The 14939-nt window shown below is 38.1% G+C and overlaps 1 protein-coding gene across 2 annotated transcripts in view; it reads left to right on the top strand.

Annotated features, from left to right (window-relative positions):
• Positions 1-14939, top strand: part of lrp1bb (low density lipoprotein receptor-related protein 1Bb) — a 1021613-nt gene that overhangs the window by 839555 nt on the left and 167119 nt on the right. For both annotated transcript variants that reach the window (XM_072912020.1, XM_061926507.1), the window contains 2 exons: positions 6746-6868; positions 14382-14563. In XM_072912020.1, the coding sequence (XP_072768121.1) occupies positions 6746-6868; positions 14382-14563 (305 nt within the window). The remainder of the gene's footprint in view (positions 1-6745; positions 6869-14381; positions 14564-14939) is intronic.

The raw sequence follows: 14939 nt of genomic DNA, 5'->3' as shown, positions 1-14939 counted from the left end.
TGGTGTGACTGTAGAGTGAATGAATGATGGGTTTTCAGTTCTCACTTTAAAGCACTTTGAGTGTGTAGAAAAGTGCCATGAAAATAAAAATCCATTATTGTGTATTACTGCCTCTTGTGTTGACATTTACTCATGTGTTTAACTTTTTTTCCAGAGAAAAGGAACATAAAAAATACTGTTGTACATTTATGGCTTATATACAGTCGCTACATATCTTAGATTTGTATTTGTTCATATTAATTATTTCCAGTGAACTGTTGGACTTATGTCTGTAGTATTATTCCAGTGCTCAAATGACAAGAGATCTGAGATGTTCTTCCTCCAGGTTGTGTCCATTACTTACAAAGTCAATCAATCAAAGTTTATTTATATAGCCCTAAATCACGAGTGTCTCAAAGGGCTGCACAAGCCACAACACATCTACAGTACTTCATCTATAAAATATTGAGGGCTTGCTTGAACCATTATTGACAATGTTGTTTATTGTCTGAATGTGTTTGTCCTTGTACTATATTGTACTATACATAGTATTTGTAGGGCAGAACGGTGGGTCAGGGGTTAGTGTTGGTGCCTCACAACCAACAGCCTGCTCAGTGGCCTTGTGGTTAGAGTGTCCGCCCTGAGATTGGTAGGTCGCGAGTTCAAACCCCGGCCGAGTCATACCAAAGGCTATAAAAATAGGACCCATTACTTACTCAGCATCAAGGGTTGGAATTGGGGGTTAAATCACCAAAATGATTCCCGAGCGCGGCCACCGCTGCTGCTCACTGCTCCCCTCACCTCCCAGGGAGTGGAACAAGGGGATGGGTCAAATGTAGAAGGTAATTTCACCACACCTAGTGTGTGTGTGACTATCAGTGGTACTTTAACTTTAACTTTAACTTTAACAAGGTTCTGGGTTCTATCCCCAGGCTCGGGGTCTTTCAGTGTGGAGTTAGCATGTTCTCCCCGTGACTGGGTGGGTTCCCTCCGGGTACTCTGGCTTCCTCCCACCTCCAAAGGCATGCACCTGGGGATAGTGGCAACGTGTTTTATCAGAATCATGCACTAATGAAAATATTAAACGTATTGACTATTCAGCAACATAATTTTATAACTTTATAGCTGCTGGATGACTTAAGGGGCTGATACTTCATACTTCAAACCGCGCTTTGAAAAGTGCTCGCAGTCATTATTCCTTACGTCCTCATTAGGATTTATAAGAAAGAAATTCAGCACAAATGATTTTATTTAATTTTGTTTTGTAGGTTAAACTGTTAAATATATATTGTGCTCTGGAGTTAATTATACTTATTATTTATTGAGTTAATTTCATTAAATGTTTCCAGTATCAAACAGTTCAAGTCAGTCAAATTTTTTTTACAGTTCATATTAAATAATTCTTTTTTTTTTAATTTCAGGCAAATTGATGTATAGGTGTTTTCTGTTACAGCCTAAAGAACAATGGTAATAAAGTTATTTGTGTTGTAGGTTAATTGATATGTCTTTCTTTTTTTGTTTGTTTTCTTTAATATTAATAAGGATACAATGCAGAGGTGTACTTACAACAATTTTATAGACAAATGACACAATTTATAGTTGCGGCAGAGAGTGGGAGGCAGTAAATGGAGGGATAACACAAAATAAGCACTGGTATCGTATGTGTTCTTCTACAAGCATTTTGCTATCATTTAATCACCTATCTTTCCGTTTAGGTTCCTTTGCTTATATCAGGGGTGTCAAACATACGGCCCGAGAGCCGGATCAGGCCCGCAAACAGGTTTAATCCGGCCCGCGGGATGAGTTTGCTAAGTATAAAAACAACCTGAAATTTTATAATGAAAAAAACAATTGTTCTAAATGTGTCCACTGGATGTCGCAATAGCAATTATTTGTAACTTTGTAGATGATGCTACATATGTACAAAACAAACCACATGATGTTAGTACATTTGTCGAGAAAAATTATCAAACTACATAAATAACATACTGTAATTTGATTTTGATTTATTTTTTTTATCTTGATAGATTGAAAATGAACCCCAAAGAGTTGACTGATGAACATTATCACATAATCTATTCAGAAAATATAAATAACGACGAATAAAGATAGAATACTATTAACCGTAACATGTAAGTGTAAAAAAATAATAAAACAACAACATTATGATTTGTACATTTTCAGAATGTGCTTGTTCTACAAACACCGTTTCCATATGAGTTGGGAAATTAGGTTAGATGTAAATATAAACGGAATACAATGATTTGAAAATCATTTTCAACCCATATTCAGTTGAATATGCTACAAAAACAACATATTTGATGTTCAAACTGATTTTTTTTTTTGCAAATAATCATTAACTTTAGAATTTGATGCCAGCAACACGTGACAAAGAAGTTGGGAAAGGTGGCAATAAATACTGATAAAGTTGAGGAATGCTCATCAAACACTTATTTGGAACATCCCACAGGTGAACAGGCAAATTGGGAACAGGTGGGTGCCATGATTGGGTATAAAAGTAGATTCCATGAAATGCTCAGTCATTCACAAACAAGGATGGGGCGAGGGTCACCACTTTGTCAACAAATGCGTGAGCAAATTGTTGAACAGTTTAAGAAAAAACTTTTTCAACCAGCTATTGCAAGGAATTTAGGGATTTCACCATCTACGGTCCGTAATATCATCAAAGGGTTCAGAGAATCCGGAGAAATCACTGCACGCAAGCAGCTAAGCCCGTGACCTTTGATCCCTCAGGCTGTACTGCATCAACAAGCGACATCAGTGTGTAAAGGATATCACCAAATGGGCTCAGGAACACTTCAGAAACCCACTGTCAGTAACTACAGTTGGTCGCTACATCTGTAAGTGCAAGTTAAAACTCTCCTATGCAAGGCGAAAACCGTTTATCAACAACACCCAGAAACGCCGTCGGCTTTGCTGGGCCTGAGCTCATCTAAGATGGACTGATACAAAGTGGAAAAGTGTTCTGTGGTCTGACGAGTCCACATTTCAAATTGTTTTTGGAAACTGTGGATGTCGTGTCCTCCGGACCAAAGAGGAAAAGAACCATCCGGATTGTTATAGGCGCAAAGTTGAATAGCCAGCATCTGTGATGGTATGGGGTTGTATTACTGCCCAAGACATGGGTAACTTACACATCTGTGAAGGCTCTATTAATGCTGAAAGGTACATACAGGTTTTGGAGCAACATATGTTGCCATCCAAGCAACGTTACCATGGACGCCCCTGCTTATTTCAGCAAGACAATGCCAAGGTACGTGTCACATCAACGTGGCTTCATAGTAAAAGAGTGCGGGTATTAGACTGGCCTGCCTGTAGTCCAGACCTGTCTCCCATTGAAAATGTGTGGCGCATTATGAAGCCTAAAATACCACAATGGAGACCCCCTGACTGTTGAACAACTTAAGCTGTACATCAAGCAAGAATGGGAAAGAATTCCACCTGAGAAGCTTACAAATGTGTCTCCTCAGTTCCCAAACGTTTACTGACTGTTGTTAAAAGGGAAGGCCATGTAACACAGTGGTGAACATGCGCTTTCCCAACTACTTTGGCACGTGTTGCAGCCATGAAATTCTAAGTTAATTATTATTTGCAAAAAAAAAAAAAAGGTTTATGAGTTTGAACATCAAATATCTTGTCTTTGTAGTGCATTTAATTGAATATGGGTTGAAAAGGATTTGCAAATCATTGTATTCCGTTTATATTTACATCTAACACAATTTTCCAACTAATTTGGAAACAGGGTTTGTATTTTTAAACAAAGAAAATAATCTGAAGTTGTCTTTATTTTGAAGTTATCATGCCGTGATATTACCAGTCCAGCCCACTTGGGAGTAGATTTTTCTCCATGTGGCCCCAGATCTAAAATGAGTTTGATACCCCTAGCTTATACGTTTCAATGGACAAGTGTTGCCATATAGTGTCATGTAAATTCCTGGACACTCTATGAACATAATTTTCACTGCACACGTGAGCTCAGTTTTTTTATTTTATTTAACAGCATCTATACTTTTATCTGTCTTTAGTTGTCCCTATGTAGTTTTGTTCTCCATCTATTTTTCTCTAAAGTAAGTGTAAAACATTAGGGAAAAACTAATAGAGGGTCCCTAATTTCATTAATCAACAGACCACATACTGTATTGTAAAATATAAAATCATTAGTGATTTTTGCTTGACCGGGTGATTTCCAGATATAGACTTGTCATCTTGATTAATCGTGGTCCAGATTTTGTGGTCAGGAAAAGCACGAAAATAGTCCTGAACTCCAATAATAGTCCACAAGAAACATGGTTTTGGAGGCTGGAAGGTGTCCATACTTTTCACAAGGACACTAAAAATGTGACTTCAGATCTGAGAGTGCTGATAAAAGCTCTATGTAGGTTTCTTCTCTTTAAATTATGTTTGGAGTGGAGCGACGCTCCCGAGGGGCACTTTGGCGCCTGTCTGTGAAGGTGTTGATGATCTGATGAAGATGTCGCATTTCACCTGTCGGATTATCTGACACCTTTTCAAGGCAGCCTCCGAGTGAGACAGCATGGTGGCGGCTAGTGTTTGCTGAGTGACAGTGGGGCCCTGTGAGCATGATAGAGTAGTGTGCTATTTAAACTTCATTAGAGAACAAATCAATAAATTCTAAGTTTTATACATTTCAGTGGAAAAGCTGATTGTCTACTGTGCGGGTTTTAAAACAAGTTCCAATGTGTTTGTTTTTCTATCCAGTCAATTGTGTGTGCAGGAATTTCTGCATGTATGTATGTATGTATGCACATTATTAACACAGCAAGGCAAATGAATTGCCATGTTTTTCTGACTATAAGGCGCACCGGATTATAAGGTGCACTGTCGATGAACGAGTCTATTCGGGTCTTATTTTCATATAAAAGGCACACAAGATTATAAGGCGCATTAAAGGGGTCATATTAGATTTTTTTTTAATATTTAAAACACTTCCTAGTGGTCTACATAACATGTAATGGTGGTTCTTTGGTCAAAATGTTACATAGATTATACTTTACAGACCATCTTCCAGATAATTATGTCTTATTTATGTGGCTGTACTTCGACATTGTCTTCTCCCCGTCATCTTTTATTGTAGATTTTAGCGCTTCCATAGCGAGACTACTGACAGATTAAGTTCAAACTCGATGTTACTTTGTATTTATTCAGCAGTGCATAAATGCCCCATAACAAGAGGATAGAGGGAAGATAAGGAGCTTATTGACTACAAGGGCGTACGCGCACAAATCGGGACTTATGCAGATCCCAAATACACAACAGCACGTACCAAAAGCTAAGAAAAGTTGGTTTTGCATAGTAGGTCGAAACAAAACGCCAGATAATGTCCCCTAATAGGTGCCATTTTGGCGTCCTTATAAACACTCTATAATAATAATACCCATATGTTGAAGCACAGTACGTCTGACTACAGTAGCCGTAATGCTCTGACAATCCATCGAGCGGTGCGGCGTCATAGCATACCAAAGTCTCACTAAAATATTTTTTGACAGATTTTTGAGTGCCGTGTGTAATGTTCTATATTCTGAATGAAACATCAAAGTTTTGATGTTGCTTGTGCTTGCGTCACTTATTGAACAGGCGCCAACCTGCAGTCCACACGTATCTCTTACGTGTGACCTCTATCTACGGGACACACTTATCAAAACACCTTGAATCACATTAAATCAGTCAGTTAGCACAAACAAAATTAATACATACACTATATTGCCAAAAGTATTTGGCCACCCATCCAAATGATCAGAATCAGGTGTCCGAAACACTTGGCCCGGTGTCTAAAAATCAAGCACTTAGGCATGTTTCCACAAATATTTGTGAAGGAATGGGCCGCTCTCAAGGATTTCCAGCATGGAACTGTCATAGGATGCTACCTGTGCACCAAATCCAGTCGTGAAATTTCCTTGCTCTTAAATATTCCAAAGTCAACTTTATTATAAGAAAAGTGAAGAGTTTGGGAACAACAGCAAGTCAGCCACAAAGTGGTAGGCCACGTAAACTGATAGAGAAGGGTCAGCGGATGCTGAAGCGCACAGTGCAAAGACTTTCTGCACAGTCAGTTGCTACAGAGCTCCAAACTTCATGTGACCTTCCAATTAGCCCACGTACAGTATGCAGAGAGATTCACGGAATGGGTTTCCATGGCCGAGCAGCTGCATCCAAGCCATACATCACCAAGTCCAATGCAAAGCGTCAGATGCAGTGGTGTAAAGCCTGTTGCCACTGGACTCTAAAGCAGTGGAGACGCGTTATCTGGACTGATGAGTCACGCTTTTCCATCTGGCAATCTGATGGACCAGTCTGGGTTTGGAGGTTACTAGGAGAACGCTACATTTTGGACTGCATTGTGCCGAGTGTGAAATTTGGTGAAGGAGGAATTATGGTGTGGGGTGTTTTTTTTTAGGAGTTGGGCTTGGCCCCTTAGTTCCAGTGAAAGGAACTTTGAATGCTCCAAGATACCAAAACATTTTGGACAATTCCATTGGATGGCACTTCAAGTTCATATGTGAGCAAAGGCAGGTGGCCAAATACTTTTGGCAATATAGTGTACATAAGGCGCACTGGGATGTAAGGGCCACTGTCGATGTTTGAGAAAATGAAAGGGTTTTAAGTGCCCCTTATAGTCCGAAAAATACGGTATGTGGCAATAACACAGTGTGATGTTTCAATGACTGTTTGGTATGTGTGATGACGTTGGCACTAGTACGTACCTGATTTGTTGTGTGATTCGCAGGGCCTAAACAACATTATACACATCGACTTCGACTACAAGAAGGAGTTCATCTATTGGGTGGACTCCACCCGGCCGAGTGGGAGGAAGATCAACAGAATGCGACTCAATGGAAGTGATCTGAAGGTAACATTAAATGTACTTCATGTTGCTGTCTAAGCAAGTCTCACCCAAGGTGTGCCTTTTTACTCTCGATCGGCCAGATCCAAGTTGCTAATGTTGTGTTTGCGTTTCATGGGTCCGATGTCAATAACTTCAATTCTAGTGGCTTAAAGCAACAATATTTTTAATTGGTTAGGGACATGACCACGATAAATGAATTTCCACGAAGTAGGGGTGGAATCAGTCGTAGGAATCATTGTTATCAATCAAATATGTTCATAGCTCGAGCATAAAAAGCCTGTTTACTACCTCTAAATATATTTCTCAACCTTATGAGAGGCTTCGAAACATGAAATAACACCCTTTAGTCACCTTTACACTCTTTTAATCTGATATAGTAATGCTTCCTGAGGCTGAGCCAATCTGTGGCCACAATACTGAAGATTGGTTTGGTCTTTTCTAGTAGCTAATATACAAAACCCAAAACCAGTGAAGTTGGTACGTTGTGTAAATGGTAAATAAAAAACAGAATACAATGATTTGCAAATCCTTTTCAACTTATATTCAATTGAATGCACTGCAAATACAAGATACTTAATGTTCGAACTGAGAAACTGATTTTTTATGTGCAAATATTCATTAACTTAGAATTTAATGGCAGCACCACATTGCGAAAAAGTTGCAATAGCTGGCTGAGAAATGTTGTTCTTAAAAGGGAACATTATCACAATTTCAGAAGGGTTAAAACCATTAAAAATCAGTTCCCAGTGGCTTATTTTATTTTTCGAAGTTTTTTTCAAAATTTTACCCATCACGCAATATCCCTAAAAAAAGCTTCAAAGTGCCTGATTTTAACCATTGTTTTATACACCCGTCCATTTTCCTTTGACGTCACATAGTGATGCCAATACAAACAAACATGGCGGATAGAACAGCAAGGTATAGCGACATTAGCTCGGATTCAGACTCGGATTTCAGCGGTTTAAGCGAATTAACAGATTACGCACGTATTGAAACGGATGGTTGTAGTGTGGAGGCAGGTAGCGAAAACGACATTGAAGAGGAAACTGAAGCTATTGAGCTATATCGGTTTGAACCGTATGCAAGCGAAACCGACGAAAACGACACGACAGCCAGCGACACGGGAGAAAGCGAGGACAAATTCGGCGATCGCCTTCTAACCAACGATTGGTATGTGTTTGTTTGGCATTAAAGGAAACTAACAACTATGAACTAGGTTTACAGCATATGAAATACATTTGGTAACAACATGCACTTTGAGAGTGCAGACAGCCCATTTCAGGCGCGCTAAGAAAATATTTTTCCACGATTTCAGCACTCAGGTTAACCATACCTAAATAGACACAAAATACTGCATCACACAAGACTACCCGAATGTACTCGAATGATTGAAAAAAATAAATATTTTAAGCTAAATTATTGGTAAACACAGTTTATGTATAATAATTTACGTAAAACCGCGAGTAATGAATAAAGTTTTCATCAATTAATATATTCTGTAGACATACCCTCATCCGCTCTCTTTTCCTGAAAGCTGATCTGTCCAGTTTTGGAGTTGATGTCAGCATCTGCTTTGAGTGTCGCAGGATATCCACACATTCTTGCCATCTCTGTCGTAGCATAGCTTTCGTCGGTAAAGTGTGCGGAACAAACGACCGACCATTTCGTCGGCTTTCCCCACAGCCTCGTATTTTGAACAAATTTCGTCCAATTTCTTGCCACTTTCGCATCTTTGGGCCACTGGTGCAACTTGAATCCGTCCCTGTTCGTGTTGTTACACCCTCCGACAACACACCGACGAAAGTGAGAAAATGGCGGATTGCTTCCCGATGTGACGTCATGTTGGGACGTCATCGCTCCGAGAGCGAATAATAGAAAGGCGTTTAATTCGCCAAAATTCACCCATTTAGAGTCCGGAAATCGGTTAAAAAAATATATGGTCTTTTTTCTGCAACATCAAGGTATATATTGACGCTTACATAGGTCTGGTGATAATGTTCCCCTTTAAACAAGGTATTTCTTCACAAAGTGGTGACCCTCGCCCCATCCTTGTTTGTGAATGACTGTAAGCTGCTTTTATACCCAATCATGGCACCCACCTGTTCCCAATCAGCCTGTTCACCTGTGGGATGTTCCAAATAAGTGTTTGATGAGCATTCCTCAACTTTCTCCTCAACTTTTTTGAAACATGTTGCAGGCATCAAATTCCAAATGAGCTAATATTAGCAAAAAATTAACTACATTTCTCAGTTCGAACGTTACATATCTTGTCTTTGCAGTCTATTCAACTGAATATAAGTTGAAAAGGATTTGCAAATCATTGTATTCCATTTTTATTTACCATTTACACAACGTGCCAACTTCACTGATTTTGGGTTTTGTAGTTTAGTTTATTAAGCTATTGTTATGCTTGGCAATGCTTAATTTAGGACCAAAAGATCGGTAGGTTGTGAGTTCAGACCCCGGCCGAGTCATACCAAAGACTATAAAAATGGGACCTATTACCTCCCTGCTTGGCACTCAACATCAAGGGTTGGAATTGGGGGTTAAATCACCAACAATGATTCCCGGGCGCGGCCACCGCTGCTGCTCACTGCTCCCCTCCCCTCCCAGGGGGTGATCAAGGGTGATGGGTCAAATGCGGAGATTCATTCCGCCACACCTAGTGTGTGTGTGACAATCATTGGTACTTTAACTTTAAAACTTTTCGAATATGCATAAAAACATTTGTAATATAAAACAATCTGCGACTACTTACTGTACTTACTGGAGTCGCATCAAAACTGTTATGACGGTACACTCCTGATAGTGATTTTAGTATACAACTTGTGTTATGCTGAAATCAGTGCTCCATTTGGATCAATTCTTACATTTACTCACTCTCTCTTTTGGGGATATTAGTGGTGGTACCACTGGCTCTACGCATTTAATCTGCCTAATGAACTCAAACTCACAAGGTAAGATATGGACTGAAATAGAAATCAGCACTGTGGTTTGTGTATTAAGTCCAACAGAGACTTTATTTGATGAGCATCATCCTTATTCTGCCTGCTGCTTTTTGGATGAAAGATAGTTAACAATGAAGGACATTTCAGTGGTTTGATTTTGCGGTCCAAATGGCTTCTTAAGGGACAGCATAATCTTTCGCCAAGGATCTCTATCTTCTTGGTAATGATGAGAAAGAGAGAAAACCTCAAAGCGCATCATGTTGTTTAATGGCAGTCAGAGTGGCGTGTTCAAGGCATCTGCTACATCTGCCAGTTGGCAAGATTTATTGGGATATTGATGGAGCGCCCAGGTACTTACTTTTCTTCTTTTTTTAAAATCAGTTTTATACGTTTCATCATTTTCTAGTTAATTTACTCACACAGAGCGTTTGCCAAAATATTTTTTTTTTCTTTCATTTTGTATTCCACATATCTGCTTAAAGTCATATTTACATTTGCAGATGAAGGGCCAACTGATGGGAGGGATACAATTATTATTTGGCACCCATCAGCAATTGTGTGCATTGTGTATACACGCCATAGGCGCTGATCTACATTTCTGCCAGTGAATGCTCCATGTGTGTGTGTATTAGTGTCATACTTGCCAACCCTCCCGGATTTTCCGGGAGACTCCCGGAATTCAGCGCCTCTCCCGAAAACCTCCCGGCACACATTTTCTCCCGAAAATCTACCAAAATTCAGGCGGAGCTGGAGGCCACGCCCCCTCCAGCTCAATGCGGACCTGAGTCCGCTTTCCCACAATATAAACAAGGTGCCTGCCCAATCATTATAACTGTAGAATGATCGAGGACAAGTTCTTGGTTTCTTATGTGGGTTTATTGTTAGGCAGTTTCATTAACGTCCTCCCAGCGCGGTAACAACACACAACAGCAGCAGTCACGTTTTCGTCTACCGTAAAGCAGTTTGTCTGCCGTAAACAGCAATGTTGTGACACTCTTAAACAGGACAATACTGCCATCTAGTGCATTTGATGAAAGCACTTTTGTGCGTGCCACACAGCAATACATCATCAGAGAGGGTGTTCAGCATGGTTTGAAAAATAGTGACAGAGAATAGAACAAGGATGGACAATTCAACCCTTAACTCAACAATGAGTAGATGAGTGTTATGTGTCTGTATATGTGTAAATAAATGAACACTGAAATTCAAGTATTTCTCTTATATATATATATATATATATATATATATATATATATATATATATATATATATATATATATTTAGCTAGAATTCACTGAAAGTCAAGTATTTCTTGTATATGTTTATATATATATATATATATATATATATATATATATATATATATATATATATATATATATAAATGAAATACTTAACTTGGTGAATTCTAGCTGTAAATATACTCCTCCCCTCTTAACCACGCCCCCTCCTCCACCCCACCCCCCACCTCCCACCTCCCGAAATTGGAGGTCTCAAGGTTGGCAAGTATGATTAGTGTTGTCCCGATACCAATATTTTGGTATTTTCGGTATTTTTCGGTACTTTTCTAAATAAAGGGGACCACAAAAAACGTCATTATTGGCTTTATTTTAAACAAAAAAATATTACGGTATATTAAACATATGTTTCTTATTGCAATTTAGTCCTTAAATAAAATAGTGAACATATAAGACAACTTGTCTTTTATTAGTAAGTAAACAAACAAAGGCTCCTAATTTAGCTGCTGACATATGCAGTAACATATTGTGTCATTTTCCATTTTATTATTTTGTCAACATTATTAAGGACAAGTGGTAGAAAATTAATTATTAATCTACTTGTTCATTTACTGTTAATATCTGCTTATTTTTTGTTTCGACATGTTCTATCTACACTTCTGTTAAAATGTAATAATCACCTATTCTTCTGTTGTTTGATACTTTACATTAGTTTTGGATGATACCACAAATTTGGGTATCATTCCGATACCAAGTAGTTACAGGATCATACATTGGTCATATTCAAAGTCCTCATCTGTCCAGAGACTTATTTCCTCAGTTTATAAACATAATATACATTAAAGAAAAACGAAAGAAGATATTGTGACGTTAAAAAATATTGATGTAATCATAGTAGTATCGACTAGATACGCTATTGTACGTGCTATCATTACAGTGGATGTTAGGTGTAGATCCACCAATGGCGTTTGTTTATATTGTAGTGTTCCAGAAGAGTCTTTGCTGCAGGGAATTCTGGGAATTTGTTCTGTAGTGTTTATGTTGTGTTGCGGTGCAAATATTCTTCCAAAATGTAATTGTCGTTGTTGTTTAGTGTGGTTTCGCTATATGGCACATGTTTATGACAGTGTTGTCGTTGTTCATACTGCCACCCTTAGTGTGACATGTATGGCTGTTGAGTAAATATGCCCTTCATTCGCTCCTGTGCAGTGTGTTCAAAGTTAAGTTGATTATGTCATTAGGTCATTATTGGTCACAATGAATTATCAAATATTTACCATTTGATTTGTGAGTTTTTGATCATGTAAAACGGACCAAACTCGCCACAAAATTAACAACAACAAGAAAGATTTTTTTTTTAATTATGTTAATGATTGAAAGTTGCCATCAATCCCACGTGGGTGCTCGCCATTGTCGGACGGCGCCTATGATCCACGCTGCCAGCAGAAAACTGTTTTTGTGAAGTTTATTTTAATATCCTCTATCCATCACACCAGTTTGTTTTGCATGTTGACACAGCAGATGTGACGTGCCTTAAATTATTTTTCATGTCCAGTTCACACCGGGATTCATATTTCATTAGAATATCAATTTCATTCCTCTTATCATCAGATGTTGTTTAATTAGTTTTTCCTTTCACTGCATCTGTAGAGTCTCTAATTTAGGAGTTGTACTCACAATTACACATGCTTCAAATAATAAAAATGCAATGTCTTCAAATATGCATATTGCCTTCATGTACATTTCAAAACAACATTCAGAGTCAGGCTTTTTATCAACATAATTGTTTTAATAATTGGAGCTTTGGGCACAGTTGTCTTCATTATGAGGGCATAGTTTGAAGGATTGGAGATGCATGTTTTGGATTATTAGGAATACATGATACATGTTTTTTTTATTTTTTATGCAAGATAAAAAACAATTTAAAGAACGAAAAAACTGTGGGCTATCTGCTACTTAATATTTTTCTGACATGCACATTTTTTCGTTTTCCACATCATTGCCAGATCAGGGTTTCTTAGCCTTGTTGACATCGAGGCCCAATTTTTCCACTACAAAAGAGGCCTGGGGCCCCACTTGAATGTTAACACTAAATTAGACTTAGACTTAGACTTCCTTTTTATTGTCATTCAAATTTGAACTTCACAGCACAGATAAGAACAAAATTTCGTTACATAAGCTCATGGTAGTGCAGGATAAAAAAGCAATAAGGTGCATAAATAAATATATATAAATAATATATAAATATATATATAAAATAAATAAATATATATAAATAAATAAATAGATTACTGTACAGATAAATATATTGCACTTTTTCACATGCGTCCACGTTTATGGATGTATGTTATATTGTCTTAGTAGTAATCTTACTCTTGATTTGAATCATATTCAATAATTATATGTAACCTACTTACAGTCTACAACCTTTTCAAATGATATTATAGCATGATGTAATCACAAGGATTATTATTTAACACATAAACCTTAGCCTTTGGTCAGGCTGATTACAAAAAAAATAGCCAATTATTCTGCGTAAATAACTGATGAAAAATAAATGTAAATACAATTATGTTGTGCTAAAATAAATAAAGTACATTATCAATGAATATATTTCTTCACTGAACTGTCAAATTTGTTTAGGTCTGAATGAAAATAAAGCTTTGCCACTTTAGTCATATTTTTTGCACTTGAGAAAGCTATAGACTTCTTCTGTTTGTTTGAGAATGCCATTACTGCCACAAGTGATGGAAGTGTATATTACAACCCATATGGACCACAGCTGGGAAACAGATATTTTTTTGGTGGCCCAACAATGGGCCCCTCAGCCCTATGGTTAAAAAGCACTGCGCTACACCGAACGCCACTTTTGAACGGTGCTATTTTCTTGAATTCCATTGTGTTTCTCACTTTCTTTATCAAAGTGATGGAACTTTCTTTAGCCCCGTGGTGGCTTATTTCAGGGTCATTAAAAAAAAGCACAACGACTGAGTCAATAATGATTGATCGAGTCCACCGACTAGTTTGTTGCACGCAATGTTTTGACCTACAGCACGATCACTACAACAGAGTATATGAAGACCGGGGCAAAGTTTGGGTGAAAATTTACGTCAAAAATTGAATGATATGAAAACCGAGGTACAATTGCGTCTAAAAAAATTATGTTGGCCGATCCTATGTTTATATGTGTTATACTTTTCATCAACCTTTTCGAACATGCTGTAGCAAGGAACAGGAGATATGTGATGTACCATATTGTAACTGTACGCATGTTCGACGTAAACTAATTTCATCACCGTGTCTAAGAAATTCCTGTTCCTGGGTCAACAGATTGTCCACAGAACAGCGGTCCCAAGTGCCTTAGCGGTGGACTGGATAGGAAAGAATCTGTATTGGTGTGATGCCGAAAAGAAAACACTGGAGGTTTCCAAAGCAAATGGACTCTATCCTACTGTGCTGATCAGTTCAGGCCTCAAGAACCCCTCAGATCTAGTCCTGGACCCACAAACTGGGTAGGTACATTGATTTAGGACACAAATAAAACAATTATGGATGCATGTATTTATGTTTTTTTTGGTCCATATTGTGGCATGCAATTATGTGGGCGAAGCTTCCTAACATGCATGTGTGATTGTGTTTTAAATAATTGTGTAAATGTGTTCTTTTGATGTGACACAGTAGTCACCAATACTGTTGTACTGCTACTTGTTCTCTTTTGTCATACCATGAGTGAAAGTGTTTTATCAAACTTTGTTTATATGGCACTTCTCATGCACAAGCAAGTTGCAACACAAAGGACCTGATCTTGTAAGATCCAAATACCACGTGCTAAACAGTGTGTACAAACAGTAAAATTGTGTGTACTATGAGTGGGCGTGTTGCGTGTGA

This window comes from Nerophis lumbriciformis, linkage group LG31 (genome assembly GCF_033978685.3).
Source record: "Nerophis lumbriciformis linkage group LG31, RoL_Nlum_v2.1, whole genome shotgun sequence".
NCBI lineage: Eukaryota > Metazoa > Chordata > Actinopteri > Syngnathiformes > Syngnathidae > Nerophis > Nerophis lumbriciformis.
The sequence above is the reverse complement of the archived record's forward strand: the minus strand, read 5'-3'. Positions and strand labels throughout refer to the sequence as shown.